Consider the following 18,896-nt stretch of genomic DNA (forward strand, 5'->3'; position numbering starts at 1 on the left):
TAAGCACAAACCCCTTAATTGTGTATTTAAATTGATAGAATTAGAATAAATTCATGTATTTTATTTTTTAAGAAATACTCTCTTGGTGTCTCTAATGAAAAGGTTTAGAAACAGTGAGCAACCCAGTGACAGTGAGCACCCCAGGTGTCTGGTTGTGGTATCTACCACCTCCCCATTGAAAGAAATCGGAGCTCCTTGGGCAGATTCAAGGTCCAGGTTGAGAACATATAAAATAAACCTAAAAGCAACTTGGCATTTTGATAAGCAAGGAAAGCTATCAAAGACTGTTAAGGTCATGTCAAAAGGACTCAAGAGCCCACTTAAAGGGTTCCCCCACTGTCCAAAAGTGGGATAATTTTAGCATGTGAAGTGAAAGTCACTCAGTCATGTCTGATTCTTTGCGACCCCATGGACTATCCAGTCCGTGGAATTCTCCAGGCCAGAATATTGGAGTGGGAAGCCTTTCCCTTCTCCAGGGGATCTTCCCAACCCAGGAATTGAACCCAGGTCTCCCACATTGCAGGTGGATTCTTTACCAACTGAGTTATCAAGGAGGCCAATTTTAGCATCAATAAGAATAAATAATTGCCATGGAATTAAATATATCAAATACAGTTAAACCTGCAATCCCATAATATTAAAACTCATCATCCCCTTTGAAGAATGGTATGGAACCAACTCATTCTGAAAACAGGCAAAGCAAGCATTTATCCTGCCTTTTTTCTTCCCAAACTGAACCTTGGGGCAACCAAATAGTTGATAAAGTTTCTCTTTATAGAAAGATTCCAGCTAATAAATAAAGAAGTGAAAGAGTTAGAATATTACCATTCTTGGCAGTCTCTTAAGAAAATCTGGATTGAGGCATGTGTATTAGAGCGCTGACATCTTAAAACATCAGCCAGACATTATGTACTTCTGTTGGAAGTACACTGTACTGCCTATGAAACCTTTTTGCCTAAATAACTCAGTCTTGCATCTGGTAAGTCTTCTAGATCAAACTAGCAGTTTTCAGAAAAATGCACGAGAGAGAGAAACATATTATATGACTCCATAAGAATGCAATCCACAAAATCCAGAATGTGGGGGATTCTACCGGGCAAATTGTCCAAAAAATTCTATGTTTAAAACTTTTCTTGAAGAATTGGAGGGTTTGCAACACAAGCTGGACACCCCTGCCTGGTGTCAACCAGCTCACTCCGAGCAGTGGCTGCACGTAGATGGCCACTCACTCGCTAGTCTGCGTGAGTCCTGCCACCTACAGCTTGACTCAGGCAGTACCTGCCCTTTAGGTAGCAGAGTCTGTGATCCCTGCTCTTTGTGTCTGCATCGTAGTATCTCCTAGTTTTATCACCCCAAAGATGGAATTCTTTCTTAGGTATAGCAAAGATCTTACTCTTTAATTTCCCTCTTGTCTGGTTGTTTATGGTATTAATGTCTTCTTAATGATAAAGTCTCTTTCGTCAAGATGAAACCCCTCAGTTTCTTCATTACCCTTTCTCCTGCTCCACTATTCATCTCTCTGACCATTCTTGTCAATATCATTAGGACCCTCTAGCTTGTCTATGTCCTTCTAAAGATATTTTGAAATAAACTAGATAAAAGGAATCCAGATTTTAGCACTGAAATACTGCAACGAACGGAACTCCAGGCTGACATGGATGCATTGTGCTTTGGCCGTTGCAAGTTAAAATCCTTGTCACATTCTTTAATCTATGAGGTTTTATCAAATCTCTCTGGGCCACATAAGGCCCAGGGGCTGACTGCTGGACTCACTCCAGCAAGCATGTTCCCACTCCCCTCTCCAGGACCGGAATAAGAAAGAAGCTTTGTTAATCTCTGCAACCCTCCACAGGCAGAGATTGGACTGCTGTAATATTTGTGGGTGCAGCTCTAGAGATTACTTCAGACTCCAATGAAGAATGAAGAGTGTGCATGCTCAGACATGTCCGACTCTTTGTGACCCCATGGACTGTAGCCCACCAGGCTCCTCTGTCCATGGGATTCTCCAGGCAAGAATCCTGGAGTGGGTTGCCATTTCCTCCTTCAGGGGATCTTCAGACTCCAGCCCACTCCCAGTTTCATATGGGGCTTGTTGACTACTCACCAGCAGATTTCTTTTTTGCTTTGTTACAATCTTGTTTCTAACAATCTAATTATTAATAATCATGGGGATGGAAGCAAGAACTCACAGAGCTGATATTGTCTCTGGCACTGTTCCAAGAGCTTTCCATGGTCCTGTTCAAACCAATAATCCTATGAAGTAGCTACACTTATGATTCCATTTTTACAGACAGGAAACAGACAGGGGCTTGGAAAGCTTAAGGCTTTCCCAAGATTATACTACGCGGGGGGCAACAGAGATGAGATTTGAACCTGACAGACTCATGTTCCAAAGTCTTTGCATCTTTCATCACTATGCTATACTTATAAAACATAAGTCTCTTATAAGACAGAAGGGGACGACAGAGGATGAGATGGTTGGATGGCATCACCGACTCGATGGACATAAGTTTGAGCAAGCTCCGAGAGTTGGTGTGCTGGAGTCCATGGGATCGTAAAAGAGTTGAACACAACTGAGCGACTAACCTGAACTGATACGTCTCTTAATCTGAACAACTGAACTGATAAGTCTCTTAATCATCTTTTTTTTTTTTTTTTGGTCAAGCTGAAACCCTTGAATTTCTGTATTACCTTTCATCCTTCTATACTTATCACTATGCCTCGGTTATTAAAAAAAATTTTTTAATGGGAATATTTGTAATCTACTAGAATGTGTGTCTCTTAGCCATGTCTGACTCTCTGTGGCCCCATGGACTGTAGCCCACCAGGCTTCTGTGTCCATGGGATTTCCCAGGCAAGAATACTGAAGCAGGTTACCATTTCCTACTCCAGGGGATCCTCCCGAAATTATTTGATCTAAATGCATCATTTTTATCCTTTGATTACTCCTTATTATCAAGATTACTCCTTCTAGCTTCATTTGGCTAGTGTAGGGAGACACCTGGTGGTGATCCAGTTTTTTAAAACGTCTCATTATGGAAAATTTCACACACGCACACTGGCGTGCTGCAGGCCGTGGGGTCACAGAGAGTCAGGGATACGACTGGACAACAACAGAAACAGAACAGATTAATAAATCCCTTCTATACCCATCACCCAGCTTCAACAGTTATGAGCATTCAGCCGTTCTGTTACCATCTTCACCTCCATCCACTGGCGAACCTCCACTCCCCATCTGATTATTTTCATGGTTCTTTTCAAAACAGAATTTACATGTATCAAAATGCACAACACTGTAGCCATTCATCTTGACAAATAGATATACCCGTGTAACTCATAGCTGCCCCAAGTCAGGGAATGTTTCTATCACTCCAGAAATGTCCTCGGCCAGGCAATCCCCCATAACCAGGCAACAGTTGTGACTTTCACTGTAGATTAGTTTTGCTTGTCCTAGAATGTCATATAAATGGAATCATACAGCATGCAGGCTTTTGTGTCCGAGGTCTTTCGCTCGGCATAATGTCTGTGTCATTGTGCACACCTGTCGTTTCTCTTTCACTGCTTACCCATTCTATTGTATAGATGTTCCACTTCTGTTCTCTGGTTGATAGGAACTTGGATTGTTTCCAGTTTGGGGCCATCATGAATAAACTCAATGTAAACCTTCATGTTCCAGTCTTTTTGTGGACCTATGTCTACATTCCTCTTATGTAAATACTTCGGAATGGAATTGCTGCATCAAAGGGTAGAGGCTTGGTTAACTTCATTAGAAACTGCCAGACCTTTCCCCAGTGATTCGTCCAGTTGATCTTCCTGCCAGCAACGTATGAAAGTTCCATCTTTTTACATCCTCGAGACTATTTGATGTTGTCTTTTTCATTTGAACTCTTCTGGTGGCACCTCATTGTGATTCTAAGGGTACATTTCTCTGATGACTAAAGATGTTGAGGACTTTTCTATGTGCTTATTGACCATCTGTCTATCTTCATTTGTGAAGCATCCATTCAAGTCTTTTGCCCAGTTTCTGTTAGGTCTGATTTGTTTTGTGTTTTTTTTTCCTTTTAACCAAGCTGGGTATTTTATTCTAGATACAAGTTCTTTGCAGGTATATAACTAACTCATGAACATTTTTTTGCCAGCTTGTGGGTGGCTGATTTATTTCTTAACAGTGTCTTCTGATGAGAAGGTTTATGTTTGATGAAGTCTAATGGGCATGATAATAGCACATTATAGGGTGGGAATGAGGATCAATAGAGATAATACATGTCAAACGGTTAGTGTCATGCTGAAGCAGTGAATGCTGAGTCCCTGGCAGCAGCTGCTGGTGCTAGTTACTGCTTTTACTATCATTACTTGTATTCCTAACCAGATCATAAATGCTTAATGAAGAAAGCATAATGTAATCTCTGCTCTCAGCTATCCCCAGGGTCTGGGATCTTGCTATTTCCATACTAGACATGCGATAAAAATGGCATGATAAGTGAGTTGCTGAGGAAGGTTGTGTTTTCTGTAGAAAGAAGAAGTGAGACGCAAGCACATCCGTCTGCACATGGAAGGCGCGCTGACCGCCCGGGACAAGGTTGGGGTGCAGGATTTTGTGCTGCTGGACGCATACACCAGTGAATCTGCTTTTCTGGACAACCTCCGCAAGCGTTTCAGCGAGAACCTCATCTATGTAGCGTAACTCATTTCTCAGCTGTTTTTCCTAGAGTGGTGGTTCCCTTCTGGTCCTTGGCCTTAAAAAAATTATTTTTAAATGTATTTAATTTGTTTAGCTGCACTGGATATTAGTTATGGCCTGTAGGATCTAGTTCCCTGACCAGGGATCAAACCTGGGCTCCCTGCATGGGGAGGGCGGAGTTGTAGCCACCGGACCACCAGAAAAGTCCCCCGGTCTCTAGTCTTGAGGGCTGTGAACAGTATCACTCTGGGCTGACCATCAGAGGGGGCGTGTCCAGAAACCACTGGACACTGGACACTGTGATCCTCTGTATTAAGACCTTTGCGGCTGCCAGTGCTGGAGACCCAGCTGAAATCAGCCTAAGCCCCGAGAGAGAATCTGTCGACCTATGTAACTTCAGGGTCCGGAAGCAGATCTCTAGGGCCTAGGATGACATCTTGAGGACTCTTTCCCATACCTCTGCTTTCTTTTGCGTCAGTTTCCTTCGGCAGCAGCCTCTCTGCATGGTGGCAAGGCGGCTGCCAGCAGAACCAGGCCTTTCTCAACACACTAAGTGGGGCAGTCTTGATCACTCAGTTGTTTGTCTGCCCGTGCCAGCTAGGTTCCATGACAGTGGAGACATCCCCCCCCGCACACACACACACAACCTGACCTATTCATTGCGTTGTATCCCAGTACCGAAGGGGCACATGGGGATCACAGCACATGCTGGTCTTTTGCCAGAGCCATTTGCACCCTGGAATGCCTCACTAGTGCTTTGGTCTGTTCCTCTAGACATATATTGGGACCCTCCTTGTGTCTGTGAACCCATACCAAGAGCTGGGAATCTATACTCTGAGCCAGATGGAACTTTATCAAGGGGTCAACTTCTTTGAACTGCCACCACATGTGTAAGTAGCACCCATGGAATCAGAAATAGAAGTATTTTCCCCTTTCTGCCTCTTCCCCCCCTTCACCACCTATGTTCACCATATTACCCACCCACCTGCCCATCCATCCGCCCATCCATCATCCACCTCATCCATCCATCCATCCATCCACTTGTCTACTCATCCATCCATCCACCCACACACTCACCCACATACCCACCCATGTATCCATCATCCATCCACTCATCTATGCATCCACCCAGCCACCTACACATCCACCCATCCACCCATCCATCCATCCATCCATCCATCCATCATCCACCCCATTCATTCATCCATCTACCAATCCTATTCATCCGCTTGTCTACTCATCCATCCATCCACCCACACACCCATCTGTCATCCACTCCATTCATCCATCCAGCTACGTATCTATCCACCCATCCATCCATCCATTCATATACCCATCCATCTACATTCTTGATGCATGCTCACTAGGTTCTGTACCTCACTTAAATTACTCCCTTATTCTGAAATAAATTCAACACAATAGAAACCGTCAGCAGATCATTATCAAATCTCATTTTAACTGTGATGAAAAGTAGAATCTTTGTATGACAGCTGTAGCTAGTTACCTTCTCTGGGAAGTGGACTGCTATAGTGCCACCTACTGGTGCTTGAATATCATGGCAGCTGAGAAGAATGCCGGTGACTAGGAATTTACCAAGACTGGCGATCCGTTAAGAAAAGCAATATTCTGCCTGATCTGTATGTGACTCTCGGGCTTTGCTGAATTTCCCTCTTCTCCTCTTTGGTTGACTTTTGGGCTATTATTTAGGATCTTGCTTCCTTTTTCTTGGTGATTCACCCATTCCCCTCCCAAGGCATTTATAAATCTTTCTCCCTCACCACCACCAGCGATTACAGAAATACTCAGCTTTCAAACAGCCACATCCTAAGAGTAAACCCCAGGAAACCTTCATGCTTCAGTTTCTGATCTTGTATATAAAGCCTCTATAATAGTGCCCTAAACTTCTGTTTTTAAAACAGAAATTTTAAATATTTTTTTGTTTCCTATCTCTATATATTTAGTATTTTAGTTTTTGAAGGAAAAAAATGGGCTCTTATATCTGTTGCATTATTTCATATTTAGACAAGATATTACTTCCACCTACATTTAATAGAACATCTCTTGGGGATGTAATTTAGTACATAGATTATTCTTATAAGAAATGTTGATTGATTATTTTTAATTGGTAAATTCTGAAAAAAATTTTTATTCCTGCCCCGAGTCTTTAACTACTATTAGAGTTTGGGGGCTTCCCTGGTGGCTCAGACAGTAAAGAATCCACCTTCAATGCAGGAGACCCAGATTCCATCCCTGGGTCGGGAAGATCCCCCTGGAGAAGGGAATGGGAACCCACTCCAGTGTTCTTGCCTGGAGAATCCCATGGACAGAGGAGCCTGGCGGGCTACAGTCCACGGGGTTGCACAGAGTCAGCAGGACTGAGTGACTAATACTCATCAGAGGTTTGCTATCTAGTGGGTAATGGTGAAGGTTTGCTAGCTCTCTGAGCTAAGTGCCTGGTGCCACAGTCTGGATGTGGCTTCTGAGAGTCCCGGTAGTTTGTCCTTCGGCTCTGATGGGCATCAGAGCCAAGGGAAATAGTGTTATAGTCACTTCCACTCCTTAAAAAAAAAAAAAATCGTTTGCCTGGTCTTTATTGCAGACATGGGAGCTTTAGTTGCAGCCTGTGAACTGTTAGTTGCGGCATGTGGGATCTAGCTCCCTGGCCAGGGATCAAACCCGGGCCCCCTGCATTGGGAGCTCAGAGTCTTAGCCACTGGACCGCCAGGGAAGGCCCTACTCCTTCCGTTTCTATCTCACTCCTTCTCCAGCTATGCCATAGCTGACAACGCTTACCGCATGATGTGCTCTGAGCTAAATAACCACTTCATCCTTATTTCTGGAGAGAGCGGGGCAGGGAAAACAGAGGCCTCCAAGAAGATCCTCCAGTATTTTGCAGTGACCTGCCCGATGACCGAGTCACTGCAGGTAGCCCGTGACAGACTGCTGTTCTCCAACCCAGTACTGGAGGTAAGTGATCTTTAAGGACCTAGAAAGGGGGGTTCCAGGGAGTCACTAAGTAAGAAGGGCTGCTGCTTGGGTGGGTCGGTCAAAATGGGCAGGTCTGGGAGTTAAGAAGAGAACAGATCACATGGGTAGTATAATCAGTCCCTTACATACGAATGAACTGCATTCTGATAGAGTGTTCTAAAATCCCGTTTGTTTATAAGCCCAACAAAGTTAGCCTAGGTACCCAACTAACACAATCAGCTATACAGTACTGTGCTGTAATAGGCTTATAATGCTTTTCACACAAATAATACATAAATAAACATTTTTAACTTTATAGTACAGTACCTTGAAAAGGACAGTAGTGCAGCAGTTGGCATCCAGGGGCTGGCATCGAGTGAACAGGCAGGAGGAGTTCCTGACTGGTGGGGGGAGAGGAGGTGGGACATGGTAGACCTGAAGGATCAGCAGCAGCAGGAGGTGGAGGGCATGCTGCACGTGAGACGCGCACCAACTTACGCGACTGGACACGCAAACACGTGTTTGCATCTTTGAAAGCTCACACCTCGAAGCTTTGTACACAGGGGACTTACTATGCTATTAGTATATAGTTAACTGTGTTAGTTGGGTCCCTAGACTAACTTCGTTGGGCTTACAAACATGCTTTTGGAACAGAACTTGTTCGTGCGTAGGGGACTTACTGTATCGTGGTGAAGGGTGTGACCTTGAACAAGTCCAGCAGGCATGGAGACTAAGCCCAGGGTGATCACGTACCAGCAAGCTTCTGCATATCATTCATATCCTGGAGCCAGTTCCCCATGTGGAAAGTGGGCCTACTCATAGTACCTGCCTCTTAGGAGGTTTTGAGGATTAAGCAAGATGAATGCCAAAGGAAAAAAAAATGTGATTTGTAGCTCAGTTGGTAAAGAATCTGCCTGCAGTGCAGGAGACCCAGGTTCAATCCCTGGGTTGGGAAGATCCAATGGAGAAGGAAATGGCACCCACTTAGTATTGTTGCCTGGAGAATCCCATGGACAGAGGAGCCTGGCAGGCTACAGTCCATGGGGTCTCAAGAGTCAGACACGACTTAGTGGCTAAACCACCATGCATAAAAAGCACACAGCAGAGTTAGTAAGCACTAAAACAATACGCTATTATTCATTAATATTTTTATTAATTAAAATCATCCTGATTATTGTTTTTACTACTGTAATTCTCTGACTTGTTGGATGATTTTGAATATGTTATTTTCTCCTGTGTTTTTGTTGCTCTTTGTGTAAAAGGCATTTATGGTTGAAGGGATTTTCCCAATAGACCTTTGGGCTGAACAATGTACATCTATACTATGGGAAGATGTCTGCTGATGGGGGCCAGCAGGGATGCCTTCTGTAACAGCCAGAGCCTACGGTCCTATCTAGCTCTCTTTGCAGGCGTGCTAAGTCACTACAGTTGCTACAGCTGTGTCCGACTCTTTGCAATCCACCAGTCTCCTCTGTCCGTGGGATTCTCCAGGCAAGAATACTGGAGTGGGTTGCCATGCCCTCCTCCAAAGGGTCTTCCAGACTCAGTGACCGAACCTGCATCTCCTGCCACTCCTGCATTGCAGGCAGATTCTTTACCGCTGAGCCACTAGGGAAGCCCCAACTTCTCCTTAGGCCGTTTCTAATCTATTCCTAGAATGGATTCTAGAGAGAAGATATTTTCCCCTTCTTTTCTCTGTGTCAAACCCCAATATTTTGCATCAAATGCTCTGTAAATAGTGATTTCTTCTTAGCAGATAAAGTGGCTTCCATTCTTGGCCCCCCCCTTCTCTCCTCCAATGAGCTTGTCATTCAGGGTCAGGAATTCTATGAACAGGAGAGCTTCAGTGTCAGCGAAAGACAGATGGGTTCAGCGTCCTCTCCCTTTGTGTTCCAAGGCTTTTGGAAATGCCAAAACACTCCGGAATGACAACTCCAGCAGATTTGGAAAATACATGGACATACAGTTCGACTTTAAGGTACATTGATGTTCCTATTACGGCTTCCTGGGGACCCCTTAACTTTGAGAGCAACAGAAAGTCAACTCAAGGCACCTTAAGAAAGGAAGGGTTTTCTTCTTGGCTCAAATATTTGAAAAATTGAGGGTTAGCAATAGTTTTAGGAAATGCCAATAAAGACCCTGATGACAAATAATATTAGTATGTGGGCAAAAATGAAGAAGTCTGGTGATACCAGGTGTTGGCAAAGATGTAGATCATGAGGAATTCCAACACGCAGCTGGTGGAAGGGGTGTACGTTGGGCAAACCCATTTGGAAAACAGTGTATCATCTTGGGGTGCTGAAATCACATAATCCAAGGTGGAGCCATTCCACTCCTGGAAATATTCCTACAGATGGGTGAGCATGGCCTCAACAGCACTGCTCATGAAGGTGAAGGGGCTGGAAAGAACCGCATATCTGGCCAGGATCGAATGCCCACCAACAGGAGAAGGGCCCAATTGTGGGGTGCTCACACGATGAGACATTTTATGGCAGCGAGAGCGTGTGAATGCCAGCGGCAGGCAACCTAGGCAGGTCATGAGAATGTACTAGATGTCAGCGAGATGCCATTTCTTACAAAGCTTGAAAAGATTCCAGAGTACACACTCTATTGCTTAGGCGTACATGATTATATGACGTGAGCTGGCAAACTTCCGTGGATAGGGTCTTGGGCTTTGTGGACCATACAGCCTCTGTCCCAGCGACTCAGCTCCACTGTTGTGGTATGGAAGGAGCCAGAGAAGAAACATAACGTATTGTATACAGAGTTTAAATGGGGGCTCATGCAGTGCTCTTGCCTGGAGAATCCCAGGGATGGAGGAGCCTGGTGGGCTGCCGTCTATGGGGTCACACAGAGTCGGACACGACTGAGGTGGCTTAGCAGCAGCATGCAAGTAGGAGGGGTAGGCAGCGTTCTCAGGGACATGTAATTCCAAGTGACACCTTAGACTAGAGGACAGTAGCTGGCTGAGTGTTTAGTATAGTGATGAAGGCAGACAGATTAAGGATTTCCCAGAGGCTGGAACATGAGTTTCTGGTCATGCATGCACAGACTGAAAAAATTTTAATAGCATACATATTTTTAAGCTTTTTTTAAGAATCCAACACATACTAAAAAGGACACAGCTCATGGCCACAGCTCGATAAATTTTTCCATTTGAATCTACCTGTGTAACCGCCACTCAAGATATTAACATTTCCAACACCTCGAAATTTCTCCTACCCATCTCTGACAAATATCTGTCCCCCACTTCCCAAAAGTTATCACTGTTCTGGCATCTATAATCACAGACTCATTTTGCTGGTTCTTGAGCTTCAGAAAAAATGGAATTATATATTTGTTCTATTTCACGTTTGGCCTCTCTGAATCAGCGCGTCTTGTAAGATTCGACTGTGTAGCTGTGTGGAGTTGTTCATTTCTTGATTGCTCGACTTTTATCACTGTTTACCTGTTCTCTGTGATGGACATTTGGGCTGTTTCCAGTCTGGGGCTAGCTATTGCAAACAGTGCTCTGAACATTCTAGTACCTCTTTTAGGAGATGTAAGCACTTATTTATGCCGGCTGTATACCCAGAAGTTGCCCTGCTGGATTCTTACCAGCGATGTTATAACTGAGTTCCAGTTTCTCCACGCCCTTGCCAACATTTGGTATTGTCAGTCCTTTAAATCTTAGGCATTCTGGTGGCATATAGTGGTTTCTCTGGTGGGCTGCCGTCTACGGGGTCTCACAGAGTCAGACACGACTGAGGTGACTTGGCAGCTGCAGCAGCAGTTTTAATGAAGTTTTGCTCATTGGTCCCTTAAAGACCCTCTTGTATATTAAAGTCTTTTGCTCATTTTTAATTGGGTAATTTTTTCTCATTGATTGGCAAGTGTTCAATATATGTCATGGAATACAAATCTTCATTGAATATATTATTTAAAACAATAATTAAGACAATAATAATTAATATTGGCATAAGAATATATTGACATTAAGAGGCTGATGGCCCAGAACAGAGGCTAGAAGTAGCCCAACTCTCCTTACCTATATGGTCACCAGACTTATGACCAAAGCACCACTGAGATTCAGTATCAATCAAATTGTCTTTCCAATAAATGGTGGTCAACTGGAAATCCATATGGATAAAGAGAACTTTGGCCTCTGTTTCACTCCATATACAAAAATTAAATCATGATGTATCATAGTCCTAAACATGGATGGTAAAACAATTGATTCTAAATGAAAACAGAAAATATCTTCATCACCTTGGGGGGGTTAGGAATGGAACCCAGAAAAGGTGAATCTTAGCAGATGGGTAGATCAAGCTGATTCAGACTCAAAATTTCAGTTCATCAGAAGACACCAGTAAGAGAGTAGCCTTGATTATTGTCTTGGCTGGATTTTTTGTTCTCTTTTGAAGGGCATTCCCGTAGGCGGGCATATCATCAGTTACCTGATAGAAAAGTCTCGAGTTGTCTATCAGAATCAGGGCGAGCGGAATTTCCATATCTTCTACCAGCTGCTAGAGGGTGGAGAAGAGGAGCTCCTTGCTTACCTGGGACTGGAGCGAGACCCTCAGCTGTATAAATACCTCTCACAGGTTAGAAGGACCATAACCTGTCTCTGGTGCCCCTTTGGCTGTGGGGTGGGGCGGGGGCGGTGTTAGTTCTGTGGGATGTTCAGTAACTTTCTCATGGCCGCGTTACCGGATCCTGATGCCACAGTGCCTTTGGAAATGGCTCAGGCATTTCGCCAGTACTATTTTGATTGATTCCACGATCTTCTGTGACTTTGGCAACCTTGGTGCCCGTGCTTTGCAGTATATTGGCACTGTTTCTAAACCTCTAGGTGTTCTTTAAGGTCTGACTTGAACTAGCCCTGTCCTTGAAGGGGAGGGAGTCCATGGTGCTGGTTGTGTGGGAGGGATATTTGGGAAGATGCAGATTTAACATTCCAGTTCACTGGTGAATATTTTCATGGTATGACACCTTTGTTTTTGCCGTGCAACAAGGAACTCTTTTAAAATGATGAATCTTCAGGTAATCAGGAAAAATCTGTACTACAAAAGCAAAATAATAGTAAGAAAAAAACCAAACCCTCATGTAGAAGATTTTCCCTTTAAATTGTGACACTGGTAGTCTGTTACTTATTTAAAAGACAACTTCTGGACTTAGTGGGAAAAGTCTTATCACACCTCCTGTATCATCTGTATTTCTCTAGATACAAACTTTTATTTCCTTCAGGGAAGCTCTCCTTCTATCTAATCCTGCCTTGAAATTTTTGATGCTGGTTTCTAAGTGTATCAAGATTGTTTTCTCGAATTTAAACACTGTCATTTACGGTATGTTTTGGTAGATATCTGTTGAGATAAATGTATTCAATTTGTTCAGCAAAAATGGCAAGAAAGCCTACTTTAAAACCCATACACACAAAAAGATATACCACTGGTATGTATCTTTGAAAATTTTCGCAGAACAGATTTTTTTTAAACAAAATCCCAAATTTGAAAAAAGCTGCAGTTGGCAAATCATCAGGCGCTAGACAAGTAGAATAAAACCTATTTTTTCACAGCTCAGAACATTATAGAACTAGCTTTTTAATGCTCGCAGAGAAAAATTTTGACACCTAATTGTCCTTATGAAAATGCTGTTAAGCGGCCCAACACTGTGTCAACAGGGTCGCTGTGCCAAAGAGTCGTCTGTTAATGACAAGAATGACTGGAAAACTGTTTCCAATGCCTTTTCTGTCATCGATTTTACTGAAGATGATCTTGAGGTATGAGCCCCTCGAGGGTGGAGCTCCCTGTGGTCAGGCTTGGGGTTGAGGAAACCATCCTGGTTTCTTGGTGATGACACAGAGTTGCCAGAGTGAGCAAATAAAGATACAGGATACCTAGGTGCATTGAATTTCAGATAAACACTGGCTAGGTTTTTAGTAGAAGTATGTCCCAACATTGCGTGGGACAAGCTTCATGCTAAAAAGAATTAGACATTGCTTACTAACACAACATTGTAAAGCATCTTTACTCCAATAAGTTTTTTTTTAACTAAAAAGAATTCAACATTAGGCATTGCTTATTTGAAATTCAAATGTTAGCTGGGCATTCTGCATTTTATCCAGCAGCCCCATATTTCCCCAGTGTTGGGTGCCAGCAGGAAGTCATGTTTCTTCTTCCTCTCAAACCCAGTCTCAAATATTTAATCCCCTAGCATGCTAGGAATAGCATTTATTTATGCTTTTATATTGGAATAAGTTGGACCAAATGGTAGGATTTATAAACATTTTGTTTTTACATCTTTTGTCTTTTTGGCGGGGGTGAGGAGGATTGTGAAACTGTTGCCCTTTCAAGGACCAGAATACAATTTAAGAAAAATTTACGTGTGTATGTGTGTATCTGGGGCCATGGCATTTGAACACTGGATGGCTTATTGGCAGGGGACAAAGGGAGATACCAGAGTAGTGGTGTTCCGTGCTGGACATAAGTGAGGGAGCATCCTGCCCTCCACTGAAGTTCCTTCCCTCTTCCCTTAATATCAGAAGTGGCTAAGAGCCCACAGGGCCAATTTCTGGGGAAGGATCTGTGATCTCCAGTCTGGAATTAGGGGTGCAGCGGGGGGCAGGTCTCCCCCAGGTACCACTTCTGATGACGTTTATCAATCAGGCGGCCGCCGTCTTCTCTCCCTGCCCTCCTCACCACTTCCCACGTTCCTAGAATCTCTTTGGAATTATTGCCAGTGTCCTGCACCTGGGGAACATTTGTTTTGAAGAGAACCAGCAAGGCTGTGCCTCTGTACCAGACACTCACGAGATCAAATGGATCGCCAAGGTGATGGTCCACTTTGGGAGAGTGAGGGTGGCGGGCAGGAGAGGCCCCAGACCCTGTCAGAGATGGAGGGGCGGGGGAGGAGAGCAAGACAGCCAGGTACCCATGTCCCAGGTGGCTACCATCTCATTCTCCCACTCGACACTGGTTAGGAGGTGGGCAAGGGAGCGAGTAAAAGCCAGTTGGTTGAAAGACCACACATGGGCTGTGCTTTGCACAGATATGGTCTGTGTTGCACCAGAACACGATTAGCAGGTGGGAAAGATGAACCTGAGCCTGGAGACACCACCGACTTTTTACTAGGGCGTCAAGTTGGGTTGCTGAATGGCATTTTGTTTTCCATTTATTCAGCTCCTAGGGGTCGACCCATGGGTCCTTCTGGAAGCTCTCACCCACAGAAAGATTGAAGCCAAAACAGAGGAGGTAAAAATGGTTCTGGGGGGGAATGTGCCCACCTTCCCCACTGCTGCTGCCAGTAGGGTGGTGGCCCCAGGAGAGGCCAGACTCCTGAATCCTGCCTGCCAGGTCCTGTGTGGTCCAGCTTCTGTCTGCATCTCCGGCCTTCACCTCCCCTATCCCTTGACCTCCCACCCTCATGAGCTCTTGGTGCTTCGTGCTTGCCCTGCCTTCCCTCCACGGGGTCTTTGCATATACTCTTCCCTCTGCTGCAACACCCTTCCATGTGCTTCTCCTTCCCAGCCTTCAGTTCCCAGGGATCACTTCCTCAGAGACCCTCCCCTGCTCATCCCTTCCCTGCCCTAAAGCGCCATGTGCATCTCCGTATAGCGCTTGTCACTTTCAGCTTCAGAACTCCACAATGCTTCTTGGTATGACTTGTTAGATGTTGTGCTGTGCTCAGCCACTCAGTCGTGTCCGACTCTTTGTGACCCCATGGCCTGTAGCCTGCCGGGCTCCCCTGTCCATGGGATTCTCCGGGCAAGAGTACAGGAGTGGGCTGCCGTGCCCTCCTCCAGGGGATCTTCCCAACCCAGGGGCCGAACCTGCGTCTCTTGTGTCTACAGCACTGGCTGGCAGGTTCTTTACCAGTAGTGTCACCTGGGAAGCCCTGGCTTGTTGAGTGCCCTCTGCCAAATATGAGCCCACAGAGGCTGAAACTGTGTGTCTTGGTTGAGGCTGTATCTCAGCACAGTGCCTGGCACTCAAGGAACAGCACAGGCGGGAGGTTCTTCCCCCATCAAGTATCCTTCTCTAGTCATCTTTATTTATTTATTTGGCTGTGCCAGGTCTTCACTGCAGCATGTGGGGTCTAGTTCCCTGACCAGGGATCGAACCTGGGTCCCCTGCATTGGGAGCACAGTCTTAGCTCCTGGACTGTCAGGGAAGACCACCCCTCTCCCCCAGTCATCTTTAAAGCCTGGGTTGAAAACTCTGGGGGCTTTAAAAATTCTTTAACCTCTGTAATGATGTACCTGTTGTTCTTCTCAGGTGATATGCCCATTGACATTAGATCTCTCTGCCTACGCTAGAGACGCAATGGCAAAGGCTGTTTATGGGCGAACGTTTACTTGGCTGGTCAACAAAATCAATTCCTCCTTAGTGAACAAGGTTGGTCCACGCATATTGTGTGCCTTGTGCTCTTTAACATGGCCATGTTTTATAACCAACACCTTTAAAGAATTTGTGAGAATTGAACGTAAGCTCCTGGTGGGCAGAGATACTGTCTTTTCATGTCTACATTCCCAGTCTCTAGCACACAGTAGGCTCACAAAAGTCCACTGACAAATGATCTTGTCAGTGTGTCCCCAAGTCTGGGATGCACAGCATTTGAAGTGTACACAGAACCTTTTCATTTTAACAGTAGTGTATTTTAATGTGTATAAGAAAAAAAAAAAGACAGGTCCTTTGAACTCACCCTAAGGACATATTTCCTTTTTAAGCAGAATTATTTAAATTAAAAAGGGAAGGGTGGGATGATTCGGGAGAATGGCATTGAAACATGTATAATATCATATATGAAATGAATCACCAGTCCAGGTTTGATGCATGATACAGGATGCTTGGGGCTGGTGCACTGGGATGACCCAGAGGGATGGTACAGGGAGGGAGGAGGGAGGGGGGTTCAGGATAGGGAACACATGTATACCCATGGTGGATTCATGTTGATGTATGGCAAAACCAATACAATATTGTAAAGTAATTAGCCTCCAATTAAAATAAATAAATTTATATTAAAAATATATAAACATTTAAAAAATTTAAAAGGGAGCTGCTGCAAAGCTAGAAGTTGAGGCAATGATATGAGGGCAACGGGGGCGCATGGATGCGGTGAGACTCAGGGAGGAAATGTGCAAAGGATGGATTTGAATACATTGACTCAGCGCATCATACAGAATGCTACATAGTGTCCCTTGAGAACAGTCATATTCTTTTTAAATCTAGCCATCCTTGCCTGACAGCACTTGGCCCTCTGTTGAAAATGATCCAATGATGCTATCTCTCCTGGGTGAACATATCTTCCCACTGTCAATAGCTCCCTTCTTTCCTCCTTCCCTCCCTCCCTCTCTCCATCTCTCTTTTTCTTTCCCTTCCTCTTCTCTTCCTCTTTCTATCTCGCTCTTCTTTTTTTGGACTGAATGTGGGCTTAGGGGGCTGAGGAGGGCTGAAGCAAGGAAGTGAATCAGAAGGGGAAGGTCAGTCTCTCTACTCTGCTGATGAATATAAAGCAGGGATGGGACCTAGGGAGGCTGCAGGCCAGAGGAGCGAGGTTGCAGGCCGGAGGAGGCAGGCTGCAGGCCAGAGGAGGCAGGCTGGGAAAATTATCTCCACCCTGTTTCTTCTGAAAGCCACATCCCAGATTCAGGGGCAGTTGCCAGATATTGAGTGTTACAAAGTAAATAACTTCAATGATTAATGGTGTGTGTTACTTTGACTAGGACTTTACTGGGAAAACTGTGATTGGATTGCTGGATATCTATGGGTTTGAAGTCTTTGACAAGAATGGGTGAGTTTGTTTGATTTCATTGTGATCCATTGGTTCTTCGTTTTCCTTTAAGGTCTGAGTCTGGTTTATGACATTTCTGATGTTATTGAAACTCATTTTCCTGTTCCTAGAAATTCTCCAGGTTTGCATAGCCCCTGCCTCATAAACTTTTCCAGAACCAGAATAACCATTAAAAATGCAAATGTCTTTTACTTTGACTCTTCTTATCAGTTTATTAAATTATTTGTTTAATAAGGACTTCAATTTTCTGTATGGAAAAAGCATCCTTAAAAATAAGTAAATATAATGTTTTTGAAAAACTTGGTCTACTCACATAGCTTTAGTTACTTAAATCTTTTGCACCTCCAGTTTTGAACAGTTCTGTATAAATTACTGCAATGAGAAACTCCAGCAACTATTAATTGAGAGAACCCTAAAAGCGGAACAGGCAGAATATGAAATGGAAGGTATAGAGGTAAATGTTTCAATGTTTTCTCCTCATTTGATTTCTTAACCAAGCAAAAGACATTTCCGTGAGAAATATCATTTCATTGGAGGTTTTTCCTGATGAGTGCTAAGAATTATTTTTTCACTCCTTCTCTGCTTGTTTCCTGGGAAATTATTTTGATATTCAGCAAGTATTCTTTTTGAAATGTTAGAGATAAAAAAAAATCAGATTTGGAAAAGAAAAGTTGGACAATCAATTTAAAAGAAATATATTTGATGCTCAATTTTAATCCTTCCTGGAGAATTCTTTTTCCTCATTGTCATTTTAGTGGGAACCAATTCAATATTTCAACAACAAGATCATCTGTGATTTGGTAGAAGAGAGACACAAAGGAATCATTTCCATTCTGGTGAGAAAATTAACGTTCCATGGTATCCTCAATACTCAGAAGATCTTTTCTCCAGGCTTACAAAGAGTTAAGAGTGAAATCCACTGTATTATTGAAGGATGCAAGTTGAACTCTTTTGCTGAATTTTCACTCCAAGTTTTAGACTGAGCTTTCCCCTCTTATTCAAATTCATCTATGGTTTGCCATAGATGGATTCAGAGAGCATAGAAATGTTGCTTTGTAAGAATTGTCTCACCAAGCTGAACCCAGTTTTCTTGTTGTTTTAATAAAAGCTACAGGGTTGATTCATTCTAAAAAATATTTTATATTGGACTGTAGTGCTAGTTTCAGTTATACAGAAAGTGATTCAGTTACATATATACATGTATCTATTCTTTTTCAAATTCTTTCCCCATTCAGGTTATCACAGAATACTGAGCAGAGTTCCCTGTACTATACAGTAGGTCTTTGTTGGTTATCTGTTTTAAATAAAGTAGCGTGTATATGTCAATTTTGATTAATTATTTTTTAAGCTTTATTTCTCAGTCTTGTTACATATTATGGGTCTGCAAGTGGTGGGTGTAGAAGACGTTCTCTGCTGTCTTTCGGCCATAGTACTTGGCATGGAGGATCTTAGTTCCCTGACCAGGGATTGAACCCACTCC

The 18,896-nt window shown here is 43.7% G+C and overlaps 1 protein-coding gene across 1 annotated transcript in view; it reads left to right on the plus strand.

Annotated features, from left to right (window-relative positions):
- MYO1H (myosin IH) overlaps positions 4,544-18,896 on the plus strand; it is a 39,899-nt gene continuing 25,546 nt past the window's right edge. The window contains exons 1-12 of the mRNA XM_005691686.3: positions 4,544-4,675; positions 5,456-5,571; positions 7,450-7,648; positions 9,546-9,626; positions 12,052-12,231; positions 13,308-13,406; positions 14,344-14,457; positions 14,806-14,877; positions 15,901-16,020; positions 17,349-17,416; positions 17,765-17,870; positions 18,172-18,252. Coding sequence (XP_005691743.3) covers positions 4,550-4,675; positions 5,456-5,571; positions 7,450-7,648; positions 9,546-9,626; positions 12,052-12,231; positions 13,308-13,406; positions 14,344-14,457; positions 14,806-14,877; positions 15,901-16,020; positions 17,349-17,416; positions 17,765-17,870; positions 18,172-18,252 — 1,362 coding nt within the window. The 5' untranslated portion in view covers positions 4,544-4,549. The remainder of the gene's footprint in view (positions 4,676-5,455; positions 5,572-7,449; positions 7,649-9,545; positions 9,627-12,051; positions 12,232-13,307; positions 13,407-14,343; positions 14,458-14,805; positions 14,878-15,900; positions 16,021-17,348; positions 17,417-17,764; positions 17,871-18,171; positions 18,253-18,896) is intronic.

Source organism: Capra hircus, chromosome 17 (assembly GCF_001704415.2).
Source record: "Capra hircus breed San Clemente chromosome 17, ASM170441v1, whole genome shotgun sequence".
Lineage (NCBI taxonomy): Eukaryota > Metazoa > Chordata > Mammalia > Artiodactyla > Bovidae > Capra > Capra hircus.